Consider the following 16,060-nt stretch of genomic DNA (forward strand, 5'->3'; position numbering starts at 1 on the left):
AGCCCTGCCCAGTCCAGATGGGGGGCCGCAGGGCGGCGGGCGCGATTCCGGAAGATTCAAACCGTTAAGGTGACCAGAACAATTTGAAAAAAGGAAACAAACTCCCCCCCGAGTCTTGCCCGCGGGGCCCCAAGGCGGGCCTTTGCATTCGAAAGGGCATTTTTCAAAAAGAAGGTTTCGGGGACGCGGGAGTATCGGCCCGCTGGGAAGCGCGCGGCAAGAGCAGTGCCGCAGAGCGGCCACCAGCCGGCTTTGTACTTGGCGGCCAAGCGCGGCCCCAGAGTTTCGACCGCGGCCCGGGAGTTGAGGCCACGCCCCCTTTGCAGAGAGAACTGCAGGCGCTGATTGGCCCTCCACGGACCAATGGGCGCGCGGGGGCGGCCCGGGCTGTCAGCGCGCGCCGCAGCCGCGCGGGCCGCAGCCTGTCCTCCCCTGCTCCGAGCCCCGTAGCCAGCGCAGCCTCCCGGGGAAGCGGAGCCGCCGCTCGCGAGCGCAGCTCTGCCCAGCCAGCCAGCCGCGCGTCCGGGTGCCCGCGCCCCACGGCCACAGCCTTCCTGCGCTTTAGCTCACGGAGCATGTGCAGACCTGCTGGCGCTAAGGTGCTATCTGTCCGGGGGACTCCTAAGCCGTGGTGACTGTCACGCCTAGAGAGACCTTTCGGGGGCTGTCGCCGCGCCTCTGCGTCGCGGGTGACACTGCGGTGCTCGAGATCGGGGCGACAGCTGCCTCTTGGTGGAGGCGTCTTGGGCTCCGTGCGTTCTCCTTCTCCGTCCTCCTCTGCTCGCTCCTTCCCTCCCCCCCTGCTGCTCGCTCCTACCCTCGTCCGCTCACACCCGCAGCCTCCCGGAGCGGGAGGCGCGCGTCCCCGCCGTTCCTCTTCCAAAGGGGCCTCCTCACTTCGGAGATGCAGTGACAAGTTAATATGGGCGTCCAAGCATCGGGTTCCCAGGAGGAGAATCGCAAGAGGGAATAGCCCCTGAACGCCCACATCCCTTGAACAGGCCGCCCAGGAGGGGCGTGAAAGCCGGCTGCAGCATCAGTCCAGGTGGGACCAGCTGAGCTCCACGACCAGTCCTCTGCTCCATCCCGTACCCCGAAGGCGCGCTCGCGGGCTTGCTGCGAGCTCCCCGACCCGGGTTTTTTTTTTTTCCTCCGCTGGTGGTGGGCGCCTCGCGGGCCGAGGCCCGGCGCCTGCTCTGCTACCCGCGCTGCCTTTAGCGGTTGCCTCCGCCGCCGCTGCCAGGGACGTGCTGGGAAAGCCGAAGCCCCGGGAGAAGATGCCGGCCATCCTGGTCGCCTCCAAAATGAAGTCGGGACTGCCCAAACCCGTGCACAGCGCCGCGCCCATCCTGCACGTGCCCCCAGCCCGGGCCGGCCCCCAGCCCTGCTACCTCAAGTTGGGAAGCAAGGTGGAGGTGAGCAAGACTACCTACCCTAGCCAGATCCCCCTGAAATCCCAGGGGCTGCAGGAGCCGGCGGGGGAGGGGCTCCCGCTGCGGAAGAGCGGCTCGGTGGAAAACGGGTTCGATACCCAGGTGAGAGGCGCTGTGTGCCGGGGCACTGTTCTGGGAGGGTGGGTGAATACTTCTTGGGGGGAAGGTGGCTCGGTTGGATGGGGGAAAGGGCTGCCCGGTGGGCGGAGAAGGGAGCCATTCCACTTAGGCTGGCAGATCTGGGGATGCGCGGGGAGAGTGGGCTGGCCGGTGGGTGTGGCCGGGTGCCGGAGGTTTGCCTTAAGGAGCTCTGAGAGACCCGGCTGTGGGCACGCCCGCAGCTTCCTTCTGGGGGCACGGGTAGCGTGTTCACACACACACACACACACACAAAGGCAAAAAAACAAAAAACAAAAAACGGGCAGCTCTGGTAATGTCAGGTCCTGCATGTTGAGAGCTTGGCCTCAAGAAAGCAGTGTCTGCTGCAACGGCTGGCTGGCTGGCGGTTCTGCGGAGATTCTGTCTCTGCCAAGGAATGGTCTGAGGCCTCCTTGGGCTCGACGCCCCCAGGCCTGGCAGCAAGACCTAGGCAAAGGGGTCTGGGGGTTGCAATCAACCTGCTCCCTTCGGCTTGACGATGGCCTGCCCCTGCCCGTGCCTTGGGCCGACAGGATTCCAGGCACTGTGCTGGGACTGCCTGCCGTAGGATTGCCCGGTGCACCGGCTGAGCCAGGCAGCCGGAGACTCCTAGCGTCTTGGCTGGCGGTTGCGGCGGGGGTGGGGGTGGGGGTGGCTGCCTCCAAATAGCTGCCCGAAGCTAAGCCCCTCCTTCCTGGGGAGTAGATTCCGGCGCTGGTAGCCCTGGTGACTGGGTGTGGGGGTAGGGGATGGCTTGGGCTTGAAGAGAATTGGTGACTTTTACCTTTCCAGACAGAGCCTGCATCACCCAATTCGGCTGGGTGACAGGCCCTGGCCGCGCAATCTCTTTTAAGGAAATCAGCAAGGGCCAATCAGGTTCTCTTGGCCTCCTGCCCTCCCTGCTCCTCCCCCCACCCCCAATCTGGTAGGAGGGAGCAGGGGCATGCTGTATTTTCTTGGCAGTCAGTCAGCAGGGACTTTTGGGGACAGGCTGACCTGACGGATGTGACTGTCCCAGTCAGGAGAGGCGGGAAGCCAGAGGGGGAGGTGGTTTGGGGCTGGTGTCAGGGAAGTGGCAACAGACCCGCTGACCTTGTTGGCACTTTCCTCTCTGCTGACACTGTGTCCACCTTCTCCTGGAGCTTTCTCTGATCAGAGGCTAGAACTCAACACATTGCTAGCCTTTCGGATGGAGGAACTGGAGCTGGGAGCTAATTGTAAGCAGACTTTTGGAACTCTGGGCTGGAGAAGGCCCTCAAAGCAGATTAAGCTCCCACACCAGGCTGATAAGCATGCCCCTCACTGCTGCACTAGCTAAACATTTTTGGAAGCTGACAGGTTTGAGTGATGGCGTGTGGGAGGAAGGCAAGATTTCCCCCTATGCTCCGAGGGGCCTGTCTCTGCTAAGGTTTTGCCCTCTGTTCTCTTTTTCTGCTGTTAGCCACAGGATTGGCCCAGTGGGCTCCAAAATGAGAATGAGCTCAGGGGTACATTCTTGTGAGGTTTTCCTCTCCATCCTTGGAGGTGGGGCTTATGAGGTATGTTGGGTGGTATGTGGGAGGCCAGAGCAGGGACTCTGGGATGTGACACACACCCTTCCAGCCTGATGAGGAGGACCTGAGGAATGAGAGAGAAAGTAGACATGGGATTGTTTCTACCCAGGCAGCTGTTCTGCCTTTGCCCATTTGACCCTATATTTAACAAACGTTGTTGGAAGACTTGCAGTGGGCAGGTTATGGAAAGGTGATTTATCACCCTCTTTTCTGAAAAAATATTTTCCAGCTGTTGCTAAAGGGGCTGGCAGGGTCCTGGTCCCTCAAGGCTTAGTTTCCCTCTTTTACTCTTGGCCCACCATCCCCACAGCATGCCCCCATTGCACCTGCCTTGCCCTCAGTGGGACCTTGTATGCTGATCATGTGGATGGTTTAGATGGACTGCTGAGGACATTGGCTATTTCCTGATGGACTATCCTACTTTTTACCAGCCTCCTCTTTCCTTATCCTCGTTTGGGCTTCCTGAGGGCTCTTCTCTGAGGCAGGCGGTGGGTCCTTGTTCTCACTGCCCCACCTTGGTATCAAAGTGACCTTGGCAAAGGCGGTTTTCCCTTCTTTGGACAGGGCTTCCTTTCACTCTAACATGGTGCCCGTTCACCATCCAGGAAAGCCTCCCTATTATAGGCTTGAGGACTGTGTCTGGCTTGACTTCTGTAGTCCCTAATCCAAAACCTGGTATTTATCACTGGAAGATAGTCAGATGATGAGTTATATGGCAGATGATATCTTGGGGCCTCTGACTCCCCCTTTTATTCAGGGAGCTTTTGGCAGAAGGCTGGGTTGTGCAGTCGCTAGCAGAGGTTTTAAAGTCAGGCAGATATCTGTGGTGTCCTGTCTTTGCCACATACCAGCTGGGTGACCTAGTTAATTAACCTCTCTGGGCCTTAGTATTTCCATCTGTAAAAATGGACATAAGCAACCATACAAATTGTAAGGATTAAGAAGAATAACATGTGAAGTGTTTAGCCCATTGTCTGGCAAATAAGGAACACTTAATAGAATTAGCTATTTATATTGCTAAACCAAGAGATAAGGCATGTTGAACCTGGATCTAATAGCCTGTGAGTGAGAAGAGGCATAGCTTATCTCTCTAGCCCTTGAAAAAGGTATTAATGAGTTCACAAGAATTCACAGAGCATCTATTAGTACCAGGCATGGCCTGAACATGAGGGAAGGGTACAGCCACTTGTTTAGTGCCTGGCTCTTTACATATGATATTATTTCATCCTCACAGTACCGCTTAAAAGCAGACATGACATTTTCTATAACAATAATTTTCTATAATAATAATATAATAATGGCAATCAAATAACATAATAATGGCAAGTTAAATAATATAATAATGACAAATTAATAATATAATAATGGCAAAACAAATAATATAATCACTTTCTACATGCCAGGAATTGCTCTAAAGACTAGTACATAAAAAGCCTCTTTTGATTCTTCTGACAATCCAGTGACATAAGTGTTATTATTCTCATTTTGCTCATGAGGAAACTGAGGCAAAGACCAGGTCAGTAAGCTTGTGAGTAGCAGAAGTAGAGTTAGAACAGTCTGGTTCTGGAATCCATGCCCTTAACCACTGTGCTCTAGAGAGATAACCACAGACTTCCAGCTTACTTGCAGGCCCTGGTAAGACCCCAGCTCTACCCGTTGAGCTAGAAGAGTGAGTGAGGCTCAGCAAGATAGAGTAACTTGCTCCAGGTCATCCTGCTTTGGTGTGATGGAACGGAGTTCAGCTCAGGTTGGGTTAGCTTCAAGGCTGGTGGTCTTCCCAGCCTTCATAGTTGCCTCCCTCCATCATTTACCCTGGCAGGTGCACAGAGTAAATAAGACATGGCCTGGGCCTTGGGGATTTTATAGCCTAGTTGGGAGGTGTAACTGATGTACCAAGGGCAATAGGACACAATACAGAGAGGGTTGAAAGATATGCTAGGGGGCCTGAAGGAAGGGAAGGGCCATAATGGCTGGAGAAATCCAGACGGCCTCCTGGAGGAGGCTGGGCTTCAGATGGGCAGGACTGGCTGGGTGGGGAGAAGAGGAGGTGAGATGACCATGAGAGGGAAGGATGAGGAGCAGGGCCATGCTGTGGTACAGAGCAGAAGATGATGTCACCACAGGGAAGCTGCACTTTTCATGCAACAGGTAATTGGCTCTGTATCTAGTATCTTCTTTTTAAAAGGTGGCGAGAAGAACAAAAGCATCTCACAGTTGAAGGATTGGCTTTGCCTGCTGGCTGGTGGATAAGAATTCTGCATATGCAGGCTCCTTAGGAGAAGCTGGGAGGTGGTATCCATAAAGACCTGGTTCAGACTCTTGGGAAAATGACAGTGATTGTTGTTATTAGCTTGGGGTTCAGAATAGTCAACATGGTAGTTACAGGGGAAGGGAGGTGGTTCTCACGGCTTCTTTTATTATGCAGCAGCTCTGTTCAGCCAGTGACAACCCTTTCCTCCCAAGCCAGCTCTCCACGTCCATCAAGTGTGAAAAGACCTAAGGTAGCCAGCAAACAGCTCTTAGGTGCAGCCGCATTGTCAGCTGCCCGGGCCCCTCACCCTGAACCTCTCCCCAAACCTACAGCTGGGCTCTCCCCCAACTGGGGGGCCTGTGCTCTGCGGCCGCACATCCCTCCCGAATTCCCTTCCTCGTGCTGGGATACCTGGGCCTTCCCCCAAGAGTGAACATTTATAGCATCTGCTCTGTTAACGTGGGGTATAAATTATGACCATATGCAAAGAATTGTTTTAGAGGCATGCTCTGCGTTCGTTCAGAAACCCTGGCCGGCTGACCTTCAGATAAGGAATGCACATGAGCTATTTGAGGAGAGGTTAGCTTATTTTTAAGAAGCAGCTGTAGGGAAAAAAAATTATATATATAATACTTTGAAATTTCCTGTTTTTAGGAGCCTGGTGTTCAACTTGCAACTCATTTCTTTAAAAAAGTAATTAGAAGTGATTGACATCCTCTGTGGGTGTTTTAGATGTTTAAAAAGAAAGAGCAGGTGAGGCCCCTGGGAAGAGAGTGCAGCTCCAAGCTTACAACCTGTTGCAGCTTTGCCCCATTGTGTTTTGATTAGAATCCTTGCTCCATCATCAAAGTTGATTATGGATTTGATTAGTGCATTTTTCTGCTATTGTGTTATACCCTTTCTTCTCTTTCTCCGTTCTTAGAGGGGAATGTATAGCATGGTTATCCGCCAACATGCAAGAATGTTTATATTTCGCATATTATTGCTTATTCTATGGGTTAATTTTCTGAAGACACTCTAAAGGTGGGAGGGGTGGCTTATTTAGGATATCATTATGTGTGTATATATACATGTGTATAAATACGTCTACTTCTGGATATGTGTATATACACATATACACACACACATATACAAATATGTACACATGGAACAGCTTAAAGTAATGAGCACATGTAAGCGCACACACATCAAAGGCCAGGCTGGAGGAATTACAGCCCAATTTCCAGCCTTCGGAATAGCTAGATTTGCTTCCCACTTCTCACACACTCTTCCTCTTTGACCAAGACTGAAGCACCAAATCTTGGTGTTCCATGTTACTTACTTCTATGACATAAGAGATGTGGCCTTGAGAGAGGTGTTTTTTTTTTTTAAAGATTTTATTTATTTATTTGACAGAAAGAGATAGCGAGAGCAGGAACACAAGCAGGGGGAGTGGGAGAGGGAGAAGCAGGCTTCCCACGGAGCAGGGAGCCCGATGTGGGACTTGATCCCAGGACCCTGGGATCATGACCTGAGCCGAAGGCAGATGCTTAATGACTGAGCCACCCAGGCATCCCTTGAGAGAGGTGTTTTAATGAAGACTTGGAGAAACTCCAGAAGCTAGTCTGAAAAAGCTGAACCACCCAGTGAGATTTGGGCTTGAGGTCAGAGATTTTTCTTTCCTAGAATCTGCGTGAGCAGCAGGGAAGGGAGCATTTCTGGAGCATCTATTATGTGTCAGGTAGTCTCCGCTGCTTTATATATATCTTTGTTTTGTGTATGTATTTGTTTTGTGTGTATACATATTTCTTTATTGCTTTACATACATGTTTGTTCTATATATTTGTATATATGTTTGTTTACATATAATTTGAGATGCAAGCAATGGGTAAAATGTAACGTAGTCTATGCATTTTATATGAGGAAGCTTGAGAGCAAAGGGAGTTCGCACTCGGAGGTCATTTTACATGGTAGATCAGGCTTCACTGAGGGACAGACCAGGGTTTGAATCCAGGCTTTGGGCAAGTTACTTCACATCTCAAGATGATAGCGTCTTCACCTATAAAGTAAAAATGGGTACAGGTAGGTTATTGAGCACAGTGTCTGGCACTTAATAAGCAAAGAATACATGGTATTGCCTATTTTTATTATGCAAGTGCAGAGCCAAGTTTGGAAACCAGATCTGCCTCATCAGAAGCTCACGTTCTTTCCACCCTACCTGTCTCTCAAGTGCCTCCCAAGTGCACAGTTGATTACATGGAAGAACAGATGACTAGCACCATGGAAGCAGAGAACAGAGCAGGGCTTTGGTTAGATGAATGGGGAGCAAGAGTAAATTAAGAACAATGTCCTCTAAATGAGTCATATCCAGAATTGTGAAATGAAACCGCCACATTTTGGTTCTAGATATACCATCCCTATAGCACCAGCCAAGCCGAGGGATCTACTGCAAACCAAACTTATAGGAAGCCTTCTTTGTAAGACCTTGCTTGAGCCAGCCCTATAGCCCCTGGACAATGTAATGGCCTTGCCATTATGACGAAGAATGGAACAATCCCATTGGTTGGGCTTCTGAATGGCTACTTATTGTTTCGAGGGCAGAAGGAAAGCCCTCTTCCCTTGCGGCTGGCATCATTATGGTGGGAGCTGGGCCTTGTGATCAGTTTGGTCACTGAGGTGCCCCAAGGCATGGCCGGCTGCCCAACGGTGTTTTACTAATTGCCTCAGGGCCAATTTCAATGGCTACTCTGTCTCTTGGTTCCATTGTTCAAGGAGATGGACAATGTGTTCCTAGAATGTCTTGGGCAGAATGGGTCATGGGATTTGGGGAACAAAACTGGGTCAGGCTTTTTGTGTTTCAGTCCACACACGACAATAGTGAGTGACACAAAAGTTTTCTCAGGAACCTCAAGTCACCCACACACAACCTAAAGAATGACTCATGATTTAGTGTCCTTTTCCCAAGGAAAACAGACCCTCTCTTGTGTTTCGTAAACAATGGCCCCACAGGCTCAGAATATTTTGTCTTTACTTCCAAGCGAAACCTTAATACCTTCAGTGAATTTTAGGTTGTTTCAACCCCCGCCCTGCCTCGGTGGAAGTCAAGATAATTATGAGCCTGGCTCCCAGACTTCTTTTGGGGCCTTTGAACAAAATCAGTTACAGCAGTGCGACAAAGTAAAAATAACGATACTAACAGTCGCTGACACTGACTGAGCATAGTCTCTGTACTAGCATAATGCATTGCACCAGACATGTATCATGTTATTTAATCCTCACAACATCTGAGGAGGAAGATGCTACTTCCTGAAGAGAAATGGAAAGGACAGCTCTGGGAGTCAGCAACTTTGGTTCTAGTTCTATCTCTGTGGATGCTTTGCTGCATGACCTTCAACAAGTAACATTGTTGTTTGAGCTTCAGTTACCTGACTTATAAAATGGAGAGGATCATTCTCGCTCTACCTTTTTTGAAGGGTTCTTGTGAAGCTTAACGGAAGCAATTATTAGGACCGAGACTCTGGTTTAAGCACCTTATGCCATAAATACCCCTTAAGGAAAGCAAGACCAAGAGAGGTTAAGCTACTTTTCCAAGTAGCTAGTAAGTGGTAGATCCAGAATTTGAGCCCATATCTGTTTGACCCCAAAGTCAAAGTTCTTTTTTTTTATGATTTTGTTATTTTTAGTTAATCTCTACACCCAACATGGGGCTCAAACTTACAACCCTGAGATCAAGATTTGTACGCTTTACCAACTGAACCAGCCAGGCACCCCTTGACCCCAAAGTTTAAGTTCTTAAATAGCAAGTGTGAACACACTTTGAAAAAAAATACCTGAAAAGTCATTGTTAATACTAAATCAAAGTAAATGGCTATAAAATTTCCTTGGGGTTGGTACATATGACATTTGACTCCTCCCTTCCACCCCTAAGGTTTGGAAATATTGAAAATATTCTTTCAATATTAAATAAATATTAGTTGCTTAATAATATCAGTTAAACCCCTCTGGGATTTGTAAAGTTCCAAGTGGTCTGAGGCCACAAGGTCCAATTAAGTGTTTTCACTGGGTAGCTGGCAGGGCTGATCCTGGAGAGAGGAAGGGAAAAATGGGGAATTTGAGGGGGTGCTTGGGTGGCTCAGTCAGTTAGGTAACCAACTCTTGGTTTTGGCTCAGGTCATGATCTCAGGTTGTGAGATCCAGCCCTGTGTCGGGCTCCGCACTCAGCACTCAGTGCGGACTCTGCTTGAGATTCTCTCCCTCTCCCTCTGCCCCTCCCCCTGTGCATATGCATGTGCTATAAATCAATCAATCAATCAATCAATCTGGAAAAATGGGGAATTTGTTTGGAATCATTTGTTGGCAATCAGAGAAATTGCCAACAAATAAATACCAGACAACAGGTCTGGTATCTTCAAAACTGACAATGTCATGAAAGACAAAAAATTTTAAAAAGTAGATGGAGAGGGTGGGGGAATGGGTTAGCCCGGTGATGGGTATTAAGGAGGGCACATATTGCATGGAGCACTGGGTGTTATATGCAAACAATGAGTCATGGAACACTACATCAAAAACTAATGATGTAATGTATGGTGACTAACATAACATAATAAAATAAATAAATAAATACAATTAAGTCATAAAAAAAAATAAAAGTAGATGGAGAATTACTCTAGAAAAGGAGACCAAAGAGCTATGATGACCAAATCCAGTGAGAGATCCTTGCCTGGAACCTGGAGGAGCAAAACCACAGATCCTAGGAAGTTCCTTTTGGAGACAATTGGAGATACTTGAATTCAGATGGTGTACGAGAGAATGTTATTCTATCGATATAAACAGTATTGACGTTATGTAAGAAAATGTCCTTTGTCTTGGGAGATACGTGCTGAAATATTTAGAGAGATAGTGTCGTGGTGTCAGCAACGAACTCAAATAGTTCGGGGGAAAAAGGTCATTATATCCGCAGAGAGGAGAAAGTAAGTGTCATAAAATGTTAACAACTGGTAAATCTAGGTGAAGATACATGTGCAATTCTTTCAACTTTTCTGTTTGAAATTTTTCAAAATAAAATGTTGAAAAACAAAACAAAGTTCTGGCTAGAGTACACATTAGCAGTTCACCTTGAAATCTACTGTGTACCCATGAGAACATAAATGAGATAGGAATGGGTGTGTGTGTGTGTGTGTGTGTGTGTGTACTCACTGACAATAAATAGCCTGGCCAAGTTTATTTCACTGGGTTTAGGATCTGGACTCCTTATCTCCTTTCTGGTGTAGTGTGAGAATCTTGGCTTAATTCCTGTTCTTTCATGAGAATAGTTGCTGACATTTTATGGAATCATGAAGATCCAAGTTGATTTGATCATCTTTTCTAAAAATCTAAGATGTTTCCAAAGTTGAAAGTATAAAAGAAATTGTTTTTAATGAGGAAATTTTAAAAAATATTAAAAGCCCTAGTTGAGTCCTACTCATCTAGGCAGTGAGAAGGTGAGGAGTATGAGTGGAAGCAAGCTCCTTTCTCTACTTCAATGCTCTTCCTGTCCCCACTACTTAGTTCTCCTTTGCCTGGCTAAATCCTCCCCATCCTTTACCCATTCAAGCTCAGGCTTTGTGTCACCTCCTCCAGGAAGCCTTCCACTATCACCATGGTAGTATTTCTCCTCTGTGCTCCCATAGTCTGCTCTATAGCCCCCACAGCTTGGCCTGTGATGGCTTCTTTAGCCAGACCATGGCTTCCATGAGATCAGGGATGTGTCTCTTTTGATCTCTGCTAAGACTGGGTCAGCACATAGTAGGTTCCTAGTTATAATTTGCAGACGAAAAGAGGGATGGGAGGGGGAAGATGAAAGAAAGAATTGAAAAACAGGAGTAAGTAGATATGGAGCACCAGCTGTGCTCATGAAGCCGTGGCTAAGCCATGTGTTCTGCAGAACTCCCTCCTGGCATGTGAACTGAGAAGGTCACGTGATGGTGAGTGGCCAAGTGTAGGAGACACAGAGAGGGCGACCTGAACCTTCGCTGAGGCCAGCATCCAAGCTCTCCAACACCAGGTCTTAGGGAAGCGCGCCTGGGCTGTCTGGGTAGGAGGAGGCAGATTCCCTTATGTAAGGCTGTTTATAATGTCTAAATGATCTGGCTGCTCCAATGGAAGATCTGTCAGGATGTGACAATGACTGTTCGATCGGCTGGAGGGGTTGAGGGGGAGAGAACACCGTGGGCTTTGGAGGGCTTTGGCACACACACACACACACACACACACACACACACACACACACACACACACACCAGCTTTGGAAGGGGGACCTGACAAGGGTTCTGAAGGATTTTAGCTGGTGAAGAAAAGGGGAGGGTTTAGAGAGTCCCAGGATGGGACAGCCTTCCAGGAATGATGATGACAGCAATCATTTATGTTCCATTTCCATACATAATCTCATTCAATCCTCACACGAACTTTATGAGCCACTATTGATCCTGTTTTACCAGTAAGAGGAAAAATGAGGAGTCACTAGGGAGACCGCCTGGGGGTGGGGCGTGGAACTTATTCAGGCCACACAGGTGCCACAGACAGTGACAGGATTCAAACCTGGGTCTCTCTAATTCCAAGACCTCTTAGCCACTGTCTTCTTCTGCCAGTAATTGAAGGAGGGCCTGGGTCCTGTACTGAGGTGTAGCTTTAGACAACCACATGTCCAAACCCTCTTCTCCTTGGAGCCTGTTCCCCACTTCCCCGGCCTTGGCCTCCTGGGCCTGTCCCAGCCTGTCTCTAGAGGCTCCACGTTTATAGAACAAGGAGCCCCGTTGGCTTTTGCCCACATCCTGCTGCAATCTGGGCACGATCTTGTTCTCTCTCAGCCCTGGCTGCCGCCCCCCAGGTCACCCCTGTGCTGGGGGGCCCAGCGGGGTCCATGTGCTTAACAGCTGAGAGACTTCTCTTCCTGTCCTCCTGCCACGGGCCGCTTGGCTACAGCTCAGCAGACAGTCCCCATTTCATGCTGATTTGCTTTGATTCTTTTCAGACCTGGGAGTGACGCATGTTTACGTCAAAATGTGTGGGCCACAAGTGTTCCAGAGCTGTTAGACCTTCCGGTGTGGGAACTTTGGTCGTTAACTGTCTCTGGACAGAAGAAGGCAGCTCTTGGGGGAAAAAAGCACTATTTAGGTGACAAAACCAGATTTAGAATAACCGGGCTTACTTGGGATGTCTGCTTAGTGATCTGCGCCTCTCCGGACTAGACACTCGAGACATGTGAGCCAGTGTAGCCCTCGGGGGCCACCTATTCTCACAGCTCTGTTGCGGATGGGGAAACCGTGGCCCAGAGAGGGGTGTGACTTGCCCATAGTCACCCAGCAATGAGGGCAGAACAAAACTGGAACTGAGGCCTCCCATCTTCTGGCTCCAGTATTCTTTCCACCCCACTCATGGTGGCCAGAGGGTCCACTCTGAATGGCCTGATGGTTTAGAGAAGTGGATCCAGCCCTACCATATGTTCTTTTCCCCTCCTTCTACCAAGTAGTAAAGTACTCTTAATCCCTGCCTATTAGAAAGATTTGCATTTGGCTCAATGGACAAGAAAACCAGCCCTCTATGTGGATGGTGTCATTGTAGCAAGAGACCACCACTGAACACCTCCCATGGGCCAGACACTTTACATACATCATCTTAGTTAAGCCTCACAACAATGTGGTAAGACTGGTGGCATTTCATCCATGTTATGTGTGAGGCTCAGAGGAGGTCAATCACTTGACCAAGACCACATGGAGTCAGTGCGGAAACTCTGATTTCATGTCCCCACTCTTTCTGTCCAGCCTCTTAGACCCCCTCCACCCCCCAAGCTAGAAGTCAGAGAGACCCAGGTTAAAATATTCCCTCCCCATGTATCGCCCAGGCGCCTAGCTTCCCCAGTGCTAGTGTGGGGCCTGGGACACTGTAGGCTCAATAAACAGTTGTTAAACTGCAGCTTAGACAAGGCAGACCCACCAAACCTCAGTTTCCCCAGGGAAAGTTTAGCATTTCAATGGGTCATGCGGATTAAAGCAATTAGCATGTGTCCAAATGCCTGGTGTGGGGTAGATGCTGTTATTTACTGAGCACTCACTATGCACTGGGCAGTCTCCTAAGCATCTTCTGTGGATTTTCCAACGTCCTCATCACAAAAGCAGTAACCTCTGAGGTGGGCACTTTAGTGATGGTCTCCACTCTACAGGTGAATTACGGCCTGCGGAGCCTCGGCAACTTGCCCGAGTTCCCCCACCTCTAAGCGGGAGAGCCAGGCCTGGAACTCAGGCGGAATCTGCAGGGCCTGAATCTTCACCCATTGCACGGGCCTCCCTCTGTGCTGCTTCTAACGAAACCCAACTCTAGGCTGAGGGTGGGGAGGAGAGACACGGACAGCTGAGGGCACGCCGAGGGCAAGTGATGTGCTTACGGCTCTCCAGAGTGAGAGGTAGTAAAACCCAAGTAAGGCTTGCCTTATAAAGCCGCGTGGGCCTTCTTCATTCTTTAAAAGGTGCTGCCTCTCTAATGGGAAGGGGCAAACCATTTAGCCTGGGAAGCACTCCCAAATTGGACACGGTCACCAAGAATCAGTGACTCCCAACTGCCTGGTGGCCTGTGTGACTTTCCCCTTTGGTCCCTGCTTCTCGCTCGTTTAGAATCATTCCTTCTCTGGATTGCAGAGCAGAAACCAATATAAATTTGACCTAGTCCCTAGAAATGTTTACCTGGCTAAAAATATGCCAGCTTTGTTATATTTTTAGCCAAATTTAGATTCGAAATATATGAATTGCCCACACCCATGTATTAGGCATGAACTGTTGGTACATTTTGTAACAGGAAGCTGCTGGTTTTCCATTCCAAAGAACTGGAATTCGGTCAGAAATTTGTCATTTGCAAATGCCAACTCTCACCACATTCCACTGCTGTTTTTAAGAGCGTCTCGTCACCTGGATTCAGAGGAAGCAGACCCTGGGTGAGGCCAGCCTGGCCAGGCTGCCTTGGTGGATTCTCCAGGTCTAGTGCCTTCCAAGCGACCTCCATCTGGCTCTCCCCAGGCCCACGCCATCTGCAGTGTGTTGCCTTTGGATTCGTGTATGGGCAGACAGGGTGCTTATTTTAGAACTGGAAGGAGAGGAGATGTATCAATAAAAAAATAAAATAAAAAAATATAAAAGAGCAGGGAAGGAAAAATCCATTCAGTGGTTTTAAAATATCTCACCCTTAACAGGGCAGATTATTTTTGTTTCTTAAAAACAACTGGTAGTTTGCTCCTCGAAACAGAGCTGGAAAGAGAGATGTATAGGACTATTAAAAATGGAAGAGACTGGGAAGGTGTCCTCTTGGTTTCACACCCTGACCCAGGCACACAGGACAGGTCATTTCCCCCAACCACCAAAGCCTCTCCTGCTCTTGATGGGCAGACTTGGGAACCTTAGAGCTATATCACAAAGACCCTGTTTTCTTAGCCCTTTATTTTATAGATGAGAAAGCTGAGCCTCAGGGCCTTTGTACTTACTGTTCTTTCTGCCTGAAATGTCTTCCCAGATATTCCCATGGGTCACTCCCTTACCTTTGGTCTCTGCTCAGATGTCACTTTATCAAAGGGACCCTTTCTGACCACCCTATATAAAACAGCAGCTTTCCTTTGATATCTATCTCCTTACCTTGCTTTATTTTTGTCCAGAACCAGAGCAGTCTTCTGGCATGTTATGTGTTTATTATATGCTTTCCTCTGCTAGACTTTCAGCTTCATGAGAACAAGGGATTTGTTCAGCTTGTTCACAGCTGTGTCCTCAGCACATGGTAAGTGCTTACTAAATGTTTAGTGAATAAGTGACAGGACGCGGGCAAGATTTCAAGTGGAGCTGGGACTAGCATCCAGGTATGATTCCCAGCCTAGGGCTCTTATACTCTTTCTTCAGACCCCACTAAGAAATCTACATTGTGTCCCTTAAGATACTAATTGGTCAAACTATCATCCTTTTGGCAGTTTTGCTTCTTTATGGGGGCTCTTAGTGCAAAGGGTGGGTGAGTGTCTTAGCACAAATGTCAGTGTCTTAACACAAAGATGTGGGTGAGTTAGGTTGGCTGGGAAAGGGGAATAATTTTGCTCAGGTTGGGGAATTCTTACCCTCTGAACAGACTCTTACTTTATGCAAGCTTAGGGCTGGCTCTGAGATGCCCACAGTAGAATGTGGGGGTAAGAATTGGGTTTGCCAACATGCACTGGTTTCATTTTGTCTTCCATTTCCCTTCTCTCTCCCCTCCCTCCCTCCCTCCCTCCTTTCCTTCCTTCCTTCCTTCCTTCCTTCCTTCCTTCCTTCCTTCCTTCCTTCCTTCCTTCCTCTTTTTGTGCTTTAACCTTTGCTGGTAAAGGTATGGTCTGTGGACCAGTAGTAATGGCCTCACCTGGAAGCTTGGTAGAAATGCAGAATCTTGGATGTCGTCCCAAGCCTTCGGAATTAGATTTGCACTTTAACAAGAACCCCAGGCCATAGGTAAATTAAAGTTTAAGAAGCAGAGGGGCACTTATGCCCTTAGCCCTTCAGAAGTAGTACTTAAGAGAAGCCCCCTTCCTATAAAGTACTCAGTTACCACCTCTGTCTGGAGGCACAGACCCCATCGCCTCTAATTATTTTACCCTGTGATTAGGGATGGCAGGGATAGACAGGGCAGCCCTAGAGGAGGAGGGTATCATAAAAGAGACTTCTAGAATC

The 16,060-nt window shown here is 48.7% G+C and overlaps 1 protein-coding gene across 3 annotated transcripts in view; it reads left to right on the forward strand.

The window, feature by feature from the left end:
* Positions 1-394: 394 nt before the first annotated feature.
* The window catches only part of NAV2 (neuron navigator 2), a 385,703-nt gene continuing 370,037 nt past the window's right edge, over positions 395-16,060 (forward strand). For 2 of the 3 annotated variants that reach the window (XM_032413834.1, XM_032413835.1), the window contains exon 1: positions 395-1,535. In XM_032413834.1, coding sequence (XP_032269725.1) covers positions 1,278-1,535 — 258 coding nt within the window. In that variant the 5' untranslated portion in view covers positions 395-1,277. The remainder of the gene's footprint in view (positions 1,536-16,060) is intronic. The other variant, XM_032413836.1, reaches the window with a different exon arrangement.

The sequence above is a fragment of the Phoca vitulina genome, unplaced genomic scaffold (genome assembly GCF_004348235.1).
Source record: "Phoca vitulina isolate PV1807 unplaced genomic scaffold, GSC_HSeal_1.0 scaffold16, whole genome shotgun sequence".
Lineage (NCBI taxonomy): Eukaryota > Metazoa > Chordata > Mammalia > Carnivora > Phocidae > Phoca > Phoca vitulina.